A 16,493-nucleotide genomic window follows, 5' to 3' on the forward strand; every position below is an offset into this window, starting at 1 on the left:
AGGGTGGGTGACAATGGAGGGTGGGTGACAGTGGAGGGTGGGTGACAGTGGAGGGTGAATGAGAGTGGAGGGTGGGTGACAATGGAGGGTGGGTGAGAGTGGAGTGTGGTTGGGACAGTGAAGAGGGGCGAGTTCAACTTCCTCTACTTTCCTGAACACTCTCTTCTTTTTTCATCAATCAGTACAGGGTCTGCTGTGTAGTCTAGGCTGGCCTCAAACTAATTATCCTCCTGTCTCAGCCTAATACTGGGATTATGGGTCTGTGCTATCTATCTATCTATCATCTATCTATCTATCTATCTATCTATCTATCTATCTATCTACCTACCTACCTATCTACCTACCTACCTACCTACCTACCTACCTACCTACCTACCTACCTACCTAATTATCTATCTTTGAGATAGTTTCTCACTAGTAGTCCTGGCTGTCCTAGAACTTATTATGTAGACCAGGTTGGCCTGGAACTCACAAAGATCCCCCACATCTGCCTCCTGTATGCTGGGTTAAAGGTGTGTGCCACCACACCTGGCTCAACTGCTTCTGTTTTCAGGTTTATTTAACTTATTTTTTACATGCATAAGCATGTGCGTGCCACAGGGGACATCTAGAGGTCAAGGGACAACTTGCCAGATTTGGTTCTCTCTGTTCACCATGTGGGCTGTGGAATCAAATCCAGGTGGTCAGGCTTGTGAGCAAGTGTCTTTATTGCTGAGCCATCTCCCCAGCCCTATGGTGTCCTAAACACTGTCTGCTGCCCGAGATGCTGAGCCTGCCTCTGCCCTCAGTGCTTCGAAGCCTCTAGTCTGATGGCTGTGAGCTCTCTGCCGGGAGAAGTGCTCTAGAGATAAAATCTGCAGACTGGGCTTGAAAGAGTGAGGGTGGCTGTGTGAAGAAGCTGAGTTGGCAAGGGAGAGGGGAAGGAAGCATGGTTAGGTGACGGAGGCCATGGTGGGGTGGTAGGCTTCAACACTGAGCCACACTAGCAAAGGAGGTTTGGTTCCTCTGGCTGAGTGTGAATGGGGGTCAGAGGCAGGAGTCATTGAAGGACAGCAGCTTGTTCATTCTAGAAGGAACAGAGGCTTATCCAAGGGACATAGGTATGACAACACAAAGGATAAGGACAGACCTATAGTCTCTTCTTGCCTATCCCTATCTTAGTCATCAACCAGAGCCCCATGGTTGTTCCTCTGCCCAAGGTGTCTGCATTCCCAAATGCCGAACCTGATGGTAGCTCCTCTTCTTGGTGATGAAGAAGTTCAAAGGGAGGAGGCTCAGGAAGACAGCAACTGCTGTGAGAGCAGATGGTCCAAGGAGCTGGGGACAGAGGGCAAGGATGTCATAAAACTCCAGGGGTTTGGGTCACCCCACTTCCTGGGGCTGGGAATTCAGGCATATTTCTCTGTGCCTGGCTTTTTATATAGGTCATGGGGGTCTGCACTTGGGTCTCATGTTTACTCAGTAAGCACTTTGTCGGCTCCCTGTCCCTGTTCCTTTTGAATGATTATTTACTGAAGTGACATGGCCACAACATGCACATGGAGGTCAGGAGATGACGTTGTAGGGTCAGTCCCCCGCCTTCCATGTTTAAACGGGCCTCAGGACACAGTTCGGGGCTTCTGACTTGCATCCTCCCACAGCAAGCACAGGAATTTGCTCCCTGAGCCATTTTGCCAGCACGCTCTATGTTGCTGAGGCTGACCTAAACCCCTGCTCCTCTTTCCTTCACCTCCCAAATTCAATTATTACAGGCATGTGCTGCCTCATCCACCTCTCGGAGCTCACTGTTAATCTACCTTCCATCCCACCTCTTAGTGGGGAGTCACCAGATTAACAAACAAATCCACAAAGTTGTGGTTTCTGAGCTATGTGTGTGTGTGTGTGTGTTTAGTGTAAGACTGTCTCCTGCAATACTGGAGACATAGCAATACTGAATGATTATTCAGTTTATTTACAACGCCGCATTTAACTGGACACCTGTGTTTTGTTGCTCTTTCCCACCAGCTTTGTAATGGCTGGTGCCTTTGCTCTGGTTATCTGGGAGATATGGTGGCGGGGACAGACTAAATGCTTTTAACAATAAAGTCTTCTTATGCTTTTCTAAGATTTCCTCCACCCCAACTCCAGTCTCTGTTTCTCTCAGCCCACAGGAACTCTGGTCTCTAATCTCTGGACTAGAGTGGGCCAGTTTGGTTTATTCATGTGACTATTCCACCACCTAGTGGCTCAGAGGAGAACTGTCCTGAAAGCCACTGGCAGCCTGAAGAACACTCATTTGGAAAGTAAGGTCACTCTCCAGGATATTTTCATTTAGCCATAGCACCCACAGCCCACCATCTTAGTAAGCCTGGGGCAGCATGGTGGTCCTCTGGGGCCAGGGCAGAGGCAGTGCGCAAGGCATTTTACCTGTGGCTGCTGTGGCCTCTGATCGCTAGCAACCTCACTCAGTCTGCTCAGTGCTCCCAATTGCTCACCACATCCTCCCCCCTCCCAGCTTTTCAACATTGCACTGCTTGAATGCCTCTGTATGCTTGCTGACCACCTACTGTGTGTAAGCCTTGGAATATTCAAATGTCAGTGTTCACAAAGAGAATTCTAGCTGAGCTTGACAGCCCACATCAGTAATCACTGCTACTCCTGAGGCTGAGGCAGAAGCACAAACTCGAGCCTGCATATACAGCAAGGTCAAGGCCGGCTTTTTAGTGAGACCTTGCCTCGAAATTAAAAATATACATATAAATATTGGTATATAAACATTGTATATAAATATATTTATAATATATAATACATAATACATAATATGTAATATATAACATATGATATATGATATAATATATTATATCTAATATAACATACACATATATAACTATATAATATAATATGTAATATATTATATCTAATATAAATATATAAATATAAAATATATTTTTTAAGGACCAAAGATGTAGCTCAGTGGAAAACTGCTTATGTGGCATACATGAGGCACCACATGGTGATGGCTCCCCTCACATATCGGATGGCAGCTAACAACGCTACAGCCAGTGAGTGCTGGGTACTGTTCAGATCACTTTAGACACATCGCCTGAGCATCCTTAGTCCAGAAGTTGGAAACTAAGTGCTCCAGAATCTGAGAGGCTTTGAGCAACAACATGCTGCCACAGCAGGGAATTCATGCCTCATCTCGTGGACTGTTAGAGACACTGCTCAAAACGGCCTTTGGGCTGTGCCAATAAGGTGCCCACAAACCACATAGGACTTTCTTGTTAAACTCAGGTTATATTCTCAAGCTCTCAAATGCACCTCTACCATTCCTGAATCCAAGCCCAAAGCCTGCTGGACCCAAGTGATTCAGACAGAGGCTGCACATCAGACAGAGGCGGCACAACCTCTGCCAGCTTGTCTGGGTCTCACCCATGTAAGACCCAGGAGCCTGCTTCTAATTATCCTCTGTTCTTAGAACTAAGGAATTGTAGAACAGAGAGGGTGAGTTAGTAGTGTGAAGTTTAACAGCAAGTAAATGGTAAGAGCAAATTTAAACCCAGGCAGCTGTCCATACACAGCCAGAGCCAGTAGTAATAATAATAGTAATAACGATGATGATGATGATAATGATTATAGTAATAATAGCAGATGCTTTTGTACCATGAAGCCAAAGGAAGAAAAAGTTGCCCAGCTGATGCCATGGTACTATGCTTTCTGCATGCGGCGGCAATTTTTCCCTGGCATTATGTTTCAGCCTTTTGTTGGTGAGCATGCTTCACTGGCACCAATCACTCCAAAAAGGATTCACCTACTGAGTTTGAGAACCCACTGAGAATTGGTAATAGTAAGGATCCTATCTGGATGGGCACACGTCTGTAATCAGGCACACAGGTGGAGGCAGGAGGATAGACGCTCAAGGCTAGCCTCAGCTATGTCGTGAGTTTGAGGCTAGCCAGGGTTACACAAAGGTCTTGCCTCAAAAAACCCCAACCTCAACCTGAACCAAATTAAAACTCCAAAGTGAATTCATTCACATTATCATCAGCATTTTGAGAAAGAGAAAGAACTAAGTGCTGGAGGGGGCTAGCCTGGGCTTGAACCTAAGCCAAGGCCACTCTAGAACTCTTTACTTTATATCAACTTGCACTATGCAGATGGAGACTGGGTTTAGGGAGGAGGAGGGAGGGGAGGAGGAAGAAGAGGAGGAGGAAAGGAAGAGACCCAGAAAAGCCAGAAGGAAGAGGAGGATACGGAAGCCCAGATCCACTTCCTCCACCCCACACCTGCCACAAGTAGACAAAGCACACAATGATCCACAGGAAGAGCAGCCATAGCCCGTTGAGATAGATGATGCTCTCTGCCAGCCGCTGTATGTCCACTGACACCAGGTTGACCACGTCCCCTGCTGCACTGGACTTTCTAGAACCACTGGACAGGACCAGGACCTAGGCAGTTGTGAGGAGGAAGGACATGTGAGGAGGGAGGAATGGGAGTGGGCACTGAGTACAGGCCCAGCCTCAGTTTATCACCTGTGCAGTGAACTTGTAAACCTCCCAGGCTTGGGTATGAGGATCTGGGGTACACAGTTAGTGAAAATGACAAGCTAGAACCGGGTGATCTGGGCTCATTTGCCCTGTGCTAGGGATGCCCATGTCTGTGCTGGGAGTGGTCTCCTCTCCCCAGATGTCAGGGGCAATGCAGGCTACATCTTGCCCAGATGCTGGGGTCACTCTGGTGACTGCAGCTAGGCCTGTGGGTACATTGCATGGTAACTGTTGTTAAAAAGTGAAAAGTGGTTCCAGAATCAATGCGGTCCCTATTTTACAGCTGAGAAAACTGAGGCCCAGAGAGTCGTAACCAGAGATCTATAGGCCAGGAATTCAGGACCCCTAAGGCACGACACAGGTGGGACAGGGTGTTAGATTCTCCCAGCTAGAGCTTCCTGAGAATCTCTGGTTCCAGTGCCTTTCTCTGGTGGCTTCTGATCTGCCAGCTGCTGAGGTCACAGGACCCTCAGCGTGATGAGCGCTGGTTCTTCCCGCCTGCTCTGTACTGAGTGAGAGGTAGTGTGATCCTTGGTATAGAACTTTCCACTCTGCAAGTCTTCACAGAGGGCCAGCTGCAGCCCCACCCACGGGGACTTCCCGCCCCTGCTGCCTCCTGAGAACTTCAGTGGAGCTGGGCTTGTTGGCACAGCTGGAGTTTGAGTGACAGAAGCAGAGCTCAAAGATGTTTATAGTTCATTTCAATGGCAGCCAAGCCGAGAAGGTGTCTCCCTGGGGGTCAGGCTCCGTCAGACCTCTTCTGAGGATCAAAGGCTGCCTTGCTGTGTCCCTCCCTTGTACTGACAAGCTATAGAAACAATGGATACCTGGAACTGCCATTTCCCCAGGAGACTCACGCTGGGAGAAGGAAAAGACTGAAGCCTGGTGCCAGAGAGGAACTTGTCTTTGGGAGAGACCTCAGTGTCCTGACAACTTGCTATCCCCAGCCAGAACTGCATAGCTTTGCATACCTCTTCTGAACCTCACAGTCAGAATTTCAGAGAAGGACTTAGGGGGAAGTCACTGTCCCTTGCTTGTTTAATGGACCGATTGTTAGGGCCCAGGGCCAGGCTCCGACCCTGATAATTCTAGTAACAATTTGTTTTCCTTGAGCCCAAGGAGCCACTATCTTTGCAGCAGTTAACAGACATCACTCAGAGTTCTCACTATGGGACAAGGGCCAGTGAAGGGATGAGAGATGGAAGAGATACGGTTGGAGAAGTCTTAGGGCCAGATCACTGAGCGTTAACCCAGGAGGTAGGAGGATGGGAGATGCTCACACTCCCGCCTCTGGTGCTCACCTTTCTGTACACCAGGCCAGTGATGGCTGTTCGCAGCCTCATCTGCAGGACCTTGGCTCTGTACATGTGCTGCTGTTCAAACAATGTCTGTAGGCAGGCCGACGAGAACATCAGCACAGCCAGGAGCCAGCCGGTCCACGCCGAGGAGTCACGGTCGCCCATGAACTCCAGAAACAGACTGGGGTGCAGGAAGAGGGACAACAGTGAGGCCTAAGCCACCTGGGTGCAGGACCATCGCCAGGGTGGTGACCTCTACTCTGTCTATGTTTCTTTTCCATGTGACTTTTTTTTTTTCTTTTTGAAACAGGGTGGGAATGGAGGTCATGTAGCTCAGGCTGGCTTCAAACTCACTATGTATAACATGAGCTTGAGTTTCTGATCCTACTTACTGAGGGCTAAGGATACAGGCATGTAGGTGCGAGGGGATCAAACTCAGGACTTGGCTGACAAACGCTTTACTTTACCACCGACAGTCAGACCAAGCTGAAGTCCTGGTTTGGCTCTGGTTGGGGACAGGACTCACTCTGTTCTTCAAATCTCAAGCTGTGATCCTGCTGCCCCAGGCTCTTGGGCGCTGTCATCACAAATCCCAACACCAGGCCTAGTTTTTGTTTCCGTTTAATAAGTGACATAGGCTGGCCTAGAGCCCGTGGCATATACCAGGCTGGCCTGGAACTTGCAATCTTCCTCCTTTAACCTCTTGAGTAAGAATGACAGCTCTTCACTGCCAGGCCTGTGTCTGTGTGTCTGTTTGTGTGTGTCTGTGTGTGTGTGTGTCTGTGTCTGTGTCATTTTGTCATGTCTCCTGGACCATGTCTAATAGTACTTGAACAGGCCTGCCCTAGTCTCTTAGAGAATGGGATTTGCATGGAAAAGCCTAGGCAAGACCATTTCAGACATCTTTGGCCTACTCAGCCACTAGCCACAAACACTTGAGTGAGCCCACCCAGTGGGATCCAGCCCAAACTGCCCATTCATACATCTTGACCAGCTGAGTGAGTGATTGACTGTGACTTTAAGCTTTAACCTTGGGGATGATAGTTTAGCAGCAAAAGTTAACTGATACAGTCCTCGGCCCTCCTGGGATCAGTCACTTTCTCCTACTATGTGTCTGCTACCTCCTCAGAATTTTGCACACGTGCCAAGTCCCAGATGTATACACAGAGGCAGAATTCTTCCTCCCAGGATGTCCCTGAGGCACCTAAGCCAGAGCCAAGGCCTACCTGAGGAGCTTGGGGACAGCAAACCTGAAGGCGTCACTAATAACCAGGCTGAGGGTTCCCAGTAGGAAGGTGGACCGGAACACACGCCAGATGGCCCTGAGCAGTGGGCCCTGCTGGCTCCTCTCTGGCTGCAGGAAGGCCTCTGTCTCAGTGGCCCTCACACCACTGTGCTCTTTGTGCCTAGAAGAGAGAAAACATGGGCACGGGGCCCGACTTATACTCAATGGCTGTAGCAGACCAACAAATTCTGGTCACTTATTATTATTGTTTTGAGACAAGGTCACTCTGTAGACCTGGTTGGCCAGCTGATGAATGCTCTAGAGGCCAGCTGATGAGCACTCTAGAGGCCAGCTGATGAGCACTCTAGAGGCCAGCTGATGAGCACTCTAGAGGCCAGCTGATGAGTGAGCACTCTAGAGGCAAGCTGATGAGTGCTCTAGAAACCAGCTGATGAGTGAGCACTCTAGAGGCCAGCTGATGAATGCTCTAGAGGCAAGCTGATGAGTGCTCTAGAGGCCAGCTGATGAGCACTCTAGAAACCAGCGGCTGCCGAGTGCTCTTTGCCAGGCTCCCGCTTGAGCTCCAGCTCACCTCCCACTCACCCTGGCAGCACACTGCAGCTTCTCCTCCATTCTCTTTCCAGCTGGGAAACGAGTTCTTCTGAAGAGTTTTCTCTCCCAAGCGACCAGAGGTCTTTTGGCCCCAGCAGTTTTTTGTAGCCCCTCCACAGCAGTCTGTGAAAGAGGGGTCAGCAAAGCAAGCTCTTCCCGCCATCCCCCACACCCCTTCTTGCTTCCCGCAGGCAACTGTGTGACCCCTGGGAAGCCACCTCAGCTGGGCCCTGAAGGCCTTAGTCTCCCCTGGGAACCCAGCTACTTTTAAAAGACCCCCCTTAAAGACGTGGGAAATAAAAATGACTGAATGCTTAAGGGACAACTGGCACACGAGGGAAAGAGACCCTCTCTGGAGTCAGAAGTTCAGGGTCCCAAAGTTGTTTCAGATCTTTGATCTTTCCAGCAACTCGAAGGGGAAGCTCTTGTTCAATGAGACAATGTTGGTTGTCTCTCTAGGTCCTGCCAAGTGTCCTCGTGAAGCAGCAAATGAGGGCGAGCAAGCAAGAGACCGCTCTGTAAATGGTTAAGTGCCTGGGGGTCCTGGCAAGCAATGTGACACAGAGTCTGGATGATGACATTCCAGTAGGACACAAAACAGACAGCGCAGCTGGAGCAGGGCTGAGGCCCCCTAGTAGAGCTATTTGGAAAACCTCTTCTCTGAAGGATCTCTGTGCGTGTAGAGTCTGGTGCCCTTCATCTGCATTATGGCCACCAGGGGCCCTGCCCCGAGCCAGGTGCACTACATACTGTAGTTCTCTCAAATCCAAGTGGTCTGGTTCGACTCAGGTCTGGCTGTGCCCAAACCAGGAAGGGCCCTGATGGGTGGCCGTGGTGTTAGTGTCTGGGAGATCAACACTATGAAGGCACTTGCTCTCTCCTCCAGCCTGGGATCCCATAGGCGATAGACTTGGCTTTTTAAATCTCACTCTTGGGGCTTAGCGGGCAGTAGATGCTTATTTAACACTTTAAGTGACGGAAGCTGCATAATAGATGTGATTTTTATCCTGCACCTGCTATGTACATGCTGAGTATATTCTATTTGATAGAGATAGAATTGTCCCCATTTTTACAGAGGGCAAGACTGAGGCTCTGGTATGCCTAACAAACCCACTAAGAGGCAGAGCCAGAGTTCAAGGTCACATCTTTCTCTGAGGAGTGAACTGGAACATATTGAGAGGAATACCCTGGAAAGTAGCTCGAGCTGGGTAAGGCTAGGAGGGAATGCTGTGGGGATGACGGGGACTGACAAGCCAAGAGCGTAACATCGGTCAGGGGGCACCACCTCAGCCCTCCAGCTCACTCACCCAGAGGCCCACCAGAACATGGCCTTGGAGGGAAAGGAGGCCTCGGCTTCTGGACACGGATTCTGGAAGAAACAAAAGCCAGGAGGTACCAGATGTGATAGTGTCCACCTGTCGTCTCAGCACTTCAGCTGAGGTAGGAAAAAAGAGAGCTTAAGGCTACCCTGGGTTATATAGCAAGGCCCCATTTCAGGAAAAAAAAAAAAAAAAAAAAAGAGAGGCTGGCCCCGTCTCACAGTCCACAGGGAGTAGGTGGCCAAAGTTGGAGAGGCAGAGAGAGTGAACATGAGTTTAGTGTTAAAAGAATGGTAAAGTTTGATGTCTCCTTACATCAGTGAGCAGAGAACTCACTACAAAAAGGGCTGGAAGACCAGGCATGGTGCTTCATGCCTTTGATTCCAGCAGTAGGGGCAGGCAGATCTCTATGAGCTCAAGGCTAACCTGATTTACATGTTAAGTTCCAGGCCAGCCAAGGATACATAGCGAGACAAAAAGGGCTAGAGGACTAATGGAGTCAATAACTCAGAACAAGAGTTACTCAGAAGAACAGCCGTTCCTGGACTGAGACCAAGACGTTCTCAAACAGCTGGATGTGGTAGTAGTTCCTGCCTATAATCACAGCTCTCTGGAGGTAGGAAGATTACTGTGGGTTCAAGGCTAGCCTGGGTTTAACTAGTGAATACCGGGCTACTCTGGGCTTCAATATGAGAGCCTACTTCAAAAGCAACACAAAATAACAACAACAACAACAACAACAGCTCAAAGCAAGGACCATGTTATGAAGATGAGCTAATGGGCCCAGTGATGGAGTGTGTGTAATGGTGTGTGTGTGTGTGTGTGTGTGTGTATTAGAGGGAGGGAGTGTTGAGGGCTAGAACTTCCTGTTTGTCCCCCTTTAATGTGAGGAATTCCCTCCACACGAATCCACTCCTGCCCCCCCCTAAAATGAGCTGCTACCATATCACGAGGAACTGACAATCTCTCCACGTGTGAGCCAAGATAAGCCCTGCCTTCAGTTGCTCCTGACACAGTTGCCTTCAGTTGTTTGTCACAGTGATGAGACAGTAACCAATCCACATAAGAATGATGGGTTCTGCCGGAAGGTCTGGGGATAAAGGACCGGTGACTGACTTACCAATGGCCGGGAGTCTTCCGAGAAGAAGGGTGGCTGGTCCACCAGGCAGGACAGCACCAGCTCAGCCACCACAAGGGACAAGCACAGGTAGGTAGCCAGGTGGTGGAGGGGGTCATGATGGAAACTCTGTGGGGGACAGAGAAGCCCCACTGAGCCCAAGAGTGGTGGTCAGAAAGTGAAGGGATTCCAGAGGTCGGGGCTGAGACTGGACGTAGTTCCTGAGGCTACGTGGGAACCAAGTCCTAGTGCATGAAAGCCCGGTCCTAGCATTCCTGGTCATCCTGGCTCACAACAGTGACTGCCATATGCCAGACTTTCTGAGTGAGTCACAGCCTGGGACAATAACATGAAGCAGCGCTGGGTTTTCTTCCTCTCTCCTTTCCAGCCCTGCGGTGGTTTGAACGTATTTGAATGCTTTGTCACCAGGGAATGGGACTCATAGGGTTAAAAGGCATGGTCTTATTGGAGGAAGTTTGTCACTGGGGGTGGGCTTTGAGGTTTCGGAAGCCCATACCAAGCCCAGAGTCTCTCTGTCTCTCTGTCCATGGATCAGGATGAACTCTCAGCTCCTTCTCCAGCGACACATCTTCCTGCCTGTCACTATGCTCCCTACTGTGATGATAATGGACCAAACCTCTGAAACTCTAAACCAATGCAATTCTCTCTCTCTCTCTCTCTCTCTCTCTCTCTCTTTCTCTCTCTCTCTCTCTCTCTCTTATAAGAGTGTCTTGGTCTCTTCACAGCAGTAGAATAGTGGCTAAGATAAGCCCCAACCTCCCATTCTTTTCCCCTTTAGCTGATTTTATTAATACCTACTTTGCAGTGGGTTCTCCCCAGTCTTAATGTGTTCAACCTGCCCTGATCCCCACTGGGCTTCTGTTTTTGAGACTGGTCTCACACTGTAGTCTGGGCTAGCCTGGACTCACGATGTTCCTCTTGAATGCAGGAAGTTCAGGTGCGAACCATCACATCCAGCTTGTGTTCTGGGTCTGTTGCCTGGGTTTTTCAACTGGATCCTAATTCTCCTATGGCCCTCCTCCCTACACTGCCATTTTACCACTGTTTCTATTGGAAATGAAGGAAGGAGTGGGCAAAGCACAGAAGGGAAGGTAGGAAGGGAAGAAGGAAAGTGGAGAGGAAGGCTTTCTGTTCATCACATTATTACAGATGTTAGAAATAAATACAGAGGCATGGGAACATGGGGGAGGGTGCAGTGTGAAGAATAGAGAAAGGTACCATGTGTAAGTATGTAAGGTAAGTGTACATGCACCTATGGAGTGTCCTGTGCAAGTGTGCAATGTGTCAGTGTCTGTGCAAACCTGTGTGTGTGTCTGTGTGTGGGTATGTAGGATGTATATGTACAGTGTGTGTGTGTATAGAATGTATATGTACGGTGTATGTGTGTAGGATGTATATGTATAGTGTGTGTGTGTGTATGATGTATATGTATGGTGTATGTGTGTGTGTAGGATGTATATATATGGTGTGTGTTTATGTTTGTGTGATGTGTGTAGGATGTATATGTATAGTGTGTGTGTGTAGGATGTATATGTATGGTGTATGTGTGTGTATAGGATGTATATATATGGTGTGTGTATATGTGTGTGTGTGTGTAGGATGTATATGCATGGGGTGTGTGTGTGTATAGGATGTATATGTATGGTATGTGTGTGATGTGTGTAGGATGTATATGTATGGTGTGTATGTGTGTGATGTGTGTGGTGTGTATGTGTGATGTGATGTATATGAATGCATGTGTGGATGTGTGGAAGTGTCTGTTCTTCTGTGTCCTGTGATACATGAATGAAACAGTCTGATGTATCCAGAGTGTGAGAGAAGAGTGTCCATGTGGGGATGTAAGATCATGAAAATCTGTGTTGCTAAACTATGTACATTTGACAATGTGGATGCTGGTCATTACGTTGTGTAGGATAAGCCAGGCACAGAAAAATAGCCATGGCATGACCTCACTTGCAGGTGGACTCTAGAGAAACTGTCTCCTAGAAGCAGAAAGTGGAAGAAGTCTTACTGGAAAATGAAAGATGCAGGCAGAAGGGCAAGGAGGCACTGGTCAACCACCTGTGCAAAAAGAACACTGTCCTGGAGTCCTGACATACAGGAGGGTGACTGTCTTTAACAATACTATAATGCCAGGCATAGTGGTACCTGTAATCTCAGCAAGCAGGAGGATGAGGCAGGGAAGATCAGAAGTTCAATATTACCCTCCTCTACAGAGTGAATTTGAGGCAAGACTGGGCTATATGAGACACTGTCTCAAAAAAATTACAATTTTGGAATGACTGACTATTTCAAAAGAGCTGGGAGAAAGGATTTTGAATGTTTTCTTTTTAAATATGTATGTATGTATGTATTTATTTATTTATTATGTATACAGTATTCTGCTTGTGTGTATGCCTGCACATCAGAAGAGGGCACCAGATCTCATTATACATGGTTATGGGCCACTATGTGGTTACTGGGAATTGAACTCAGGATCTCTGGAAGAGCAGCCAGTGCTCTTAACCTCTGAGTCATCTCTCCAGCCCGATTTTGAATGTTCTAATCACAAAGAAATGAGAACTGTCCAGGTGATGGAGAGGCTAACTGTCCTTATTTGATTATTATTTAGTTTACCCATGCTTGAAAATATCACACTGCAGGGGCTGGGAGATGGCTCAGCAGGGCTTGCCGGAAAAGCATGAGCCTGCAACTACGACATAAAAATCTGGGTGTGGCTCCAGTCTCCTGGAGTGGACAGACAGGGTAAGTTCAGCTTGCTGGCTGCCAGTCTAGCTCCAGTTTCTCTGAGGGACACTGACTCAAGAGAGTAAGGCAGAGGGTGGTAGATCAAGACATGGCACATCCTTGAAATGTTTTAACTTCAAAGAGTGTTTGCTATTTTGAAAATTTTAAAATACACTTACTGATCAAATAATTTCTCTCCTAAAAACACTGATAATCTTTTTTAAGTAAACTGTTTGTTAGACAATGTACATAGATATATAATGCATTTTAAATACTCTCTCACTATGTCAGGTAGAATCATATAAGGGCTTTTGAATATATTTCTTAATGATTAATTTTTAATATTTTATGCTCTTTTACTATGCTGAATTCCCAAAGAATATTTTGTATGTTTTGAAACAATTTGGTATTCAACATTAGATATAGGATCCTCAGTTGTGGATAGTACTAATTTTTTTTTTTTTTTTTTGAGACAAGGTTTCTCTGTATGACCCTGGCTGTCCTGGAACTTACTTTGTAGACCAGGCTGGCCTTGAACTCAGAAATCTGCCTGCCTCTGCCTCCCAAGTGCTGGGATTATAGGCGTGCGGCACCATTGCCCGGCATATTAAATATTTATTAATGATATTTTTAGGGTACAAAAGGATATGGATATAAAAGTTGAACAAAATTTTTACGTATTATTTGATATGTTTGATGTATAAAATGCATTTAAATAAGAAAAAAATTTAAGAAAAAAAAACACCACAGGCACATCCTCCCCTGGCCTCTGCACACACAGCCATGCACATCCACATACGCACATAGCACACACTAAGCATACTGGATCCTACAAATGGGTATAATAATCATGTATCAGTTCAAAACAGAACAAAGTACACAGGATTGGTGGTACTTATGGGGGAGGGTTTCGTGTGTGGAAAAGAGGGCAGGAAAGAGGTCTGGCTCTGCTCTACAGGTTTCCCCAGGTGGCACTCACCCCTGCAGAGGCCTGCTGGGCAGTGTTGAGTACTGGCAAGAGGCAACAGAGCAGCCAGTACCCGAACAACACCCCGGATGCCCGGACTCCTTTCTTTCTCTCCATGTGGATTAGGAAGGTGGCAAAACTCTAAACGAGAAAGGGTGGAGGGCAGCAGGGGAGGCTCCCACCTCCCTCACACTCCCATACCAACAGGAAAGCAGCTCTTGGGAGCAAGCCAGGCTCCTGCATAGGGCAGTGGTTACCATGGTGGTGAGCCACACAGTAGGGTGAATGAGAAGCTCCGGGGCCTGGGGCATGCCCTGGTGGATCCTCCACAGAGGCAGGGCCACGTTGAAGGTATACAGAAGGATGAGGGCAAAGCTGAGCACCTGGAGGGAAAACAAAAGTGAAGGCAGACTGGAGAAGACCTCATTTGCGATGCCCGATGGGGGCTCTGTCAGTAACATCACTGATGTGTCATCCCTACTTGGAAGGCATTGACTGAGACCCATCCTGACCGTCAACTCTCTCATCAAAATGCTCTCCGGTAGCTTGAGTTGGTCCAGTGTTTCCCAGGCCACAGAGTGCTGGGATTAAAGGTGTGCGCCACCACTGCCCAGGCCTGGCTATCTGCCAGTTCTTGACTCCCAGCGTGGAGTGTGGCTGTCTGGTGGCAGCAGCTCTTCCTAGGCTAATCTGCACACACTGTGGGAGTCCTCTTACTACTTTCTGTCCTGCTCCATCCCTGACTGCCCCTGCTACATCTTCTGCCTCCCATCCAGTAAGTGGAATCTCTCCTTTCCTTATGTGAACCCAGACAGCTCATCTGGGTAATTTGGGCCCCTGGCTGTAGAGGTCTGATGGCTGAAGACATGTGTTGTTGGCCCTGTGTAAGAGGGATGTCCCTATAGAGAGGTACCCCACTTCTTCTACAGGCGAACAGAATGATTTGTTTTCCACAGAAGGCAGTTTATAGGGACAGGCAGACCCATCCCAAAACATCTCTCCCAACTCCCCACTGTGCTGTGTGCTTAACAACAACTCTTATGCTCAGACTTTACAGAAAAGACATTAAACCGGCCTTGAACTCACAGATCCACCTGCCTCTGCCTCCCAAGTGCTGGGATTAAAAGCACGTGCCACCACCATCTGGCTTTAAAAGAAAACCTTTAAAAAAATTTAAGCAAACCTAAAGTCCTCCTGAGGCCCACAACAAGCAAGAACCTTAGAGATTAACCGTGTGGAACTGGTGTGGGGGGTAGAAGGGTCGGGGTGGCTTGACTGCAATCTTGGTGCTGGAGAGGTGGAGGCAGACAGCAGAAGGTGAACATCAGCCTGAGCTGACTAGCCACTTCCAGGCCAGCCTGGGCTACAGGAGCTACACGCCTGTCTCAAAAACCAACCAACCAACCAAACAAACAAAAAACCAACCAACCAACCAAATAAAAACAACAACAAAAAACCTCCAACAAAGCAAAAAGTATAACTAGGTGATCTTAATTTGATACTTTATGTCACAAATGCAATCTAGATCCACCCTCCTTTTAGTAAGTTAGTAAATGTCTTATGCTACTCTATGATGTTAATAAGAGGAATGAAGCAATATAAAAGAAAACCAATATGCAGAAGAGAAGAAGATGTGAGAGAGAATCTAAGTGTGAGGATATGTTCTGGGTAAGGAAGGTTAAAGAACAAATATTAGCTTTGGATGAGGAAGGCTTGTGTATGATAAAATTAGATTTTTTTCCCCGTGAGATAAAAATGATTTGTTGCTTCCAAAATCAGAAGTGAAAGCTGAGGACAAACCGGAGCAGCTTAAGCACCCTGCAGAAGGGCAGGGTGAATCCCAGAGGATGAGCCTTCAAGATGGCGGGAGGAGGATGAGGGAACACACCGTCAAGTTCACAGATACGGCCGAAGCACGCGGCTTGGCAGAGCTGAAAGGGGCTCTTCAATACTGAACTGCTCTTGGCGAGCTTACAGAAAACGAACTTGAAGACCAAACGTTTTATGTTTGCTTAAGAATCTTACTTATGTTTTGTAGGAACTTTCTTACCTGGTTTTTAACTACTTGAAAAAAACAGTCTTATAAAAGTGTATTAGAAAGCTGTTTGTTTTGGTGTCCACATACTGCCTAAATATTAAACAAACTTTAAAACTAAAACCTATTGCTTCCCCTACAATCCTGGGAAAACTTTCCTGAGGTGTCAAAAACCAGGGTTTAGAGACCAGAGACAATAAGGATAAGGATGGACAAAAAGGACCAACACAAGTACAAATCTAGGGTCCCTGTTTAGGATCCCCTCTATAACTGAAAAAAAAAAACTAAATTAAAAAGTAATCCTTCATTCCCATTGGGTCTGTTTTATGTATTTCCAGGCTTGACCTACACAGCCTACACTTTACCCCAGACTTTTAAACATATCCCTTGGGCCAATGAGGTAACTCAGCCAAGCCTAATGAATTGAGTTTGAGCCCAGGACCCAGGAAGGGAAGGACAGACTCCTGAAAGTGACTCCTGCTTTGTGAACCCACACACATATGCACACAAAATAAAATTTAAAAATGTAAATTTAAGATGGGCAGTGGTGGTGCATGCCTTTACTCCCAGCACTTGGGAGGCAGATTTCTGAGTTCGAGGCCAGCCTGGTCTACAGAATGAGTTCCAGGACAGCCAAGGCTACACA

At 47.5% G+C, this 16,493-nt stretch overlaps 1 protein-coding gene across 2 annotated transcripts in view; it reads right to left on the minus strand.

The window, feature by feature from the left end:
* The window catches only part of Abcc6 (ATP binding cassette subfamily C member 6), a 54,776-nt gene that overhangs the window by 34,468 nt on the left and 3,815 nt on the right, over positions 1-16,493 (minus strand). For both annotated transcript variants that reach the window (XM_031384304.1, XM_031384303.1), the window contains exons 3-11: positions 14,070-14,195; positions 13,825-13,953; positions 10,101-10,226; positions 8,969-9,030; positions 7,653-7,784; positions 7,051-7,230; positions 5,828-6,005; positions 4,266-4,427; positions 1,225-1,317 (exon numbers count right to left, since the gene is read on the minus strand). In XM_031384304.1, coding sequence (XP_031240164.1) covers positions 1,225-1,317; positions 4,266-4,427; positions 5,828-6,005; positions 7,051-7,230; positions 7,653-7,784; positions 8,969-9,030; positions 10,101-10,226; positions 13,825-13,953; positions 14,070-14,195 — 1,188 coding nt within the window. The remainder of the gene's footprint in view (positions 1-1,224; positions 1,318-4,265; positions 4,428-5,827; positions 6,006-7,050; positions 7,231-7,652; positions 7,785-8,968; positions 9,031-10,100; positions 10,227-13,824; positions 13,954-14,069; positions 14,196-16,493) is intronic.

Source organism: Mastomys coucha, unplaced genomic scaffold (assembly GCF_008632895.1).
Source record: "Mastomys coucha isolate ucsf_1 unplaced genomic scaffold, UCSF_Mcou_1 pScaffold21, whole genome shotgun sequence".
Lineage (NCBI taxonomy): Eukaryota > Metazoa > Chordata > Mammalia > Rodentia > Muridae > Mastomys > Mastomys coucha.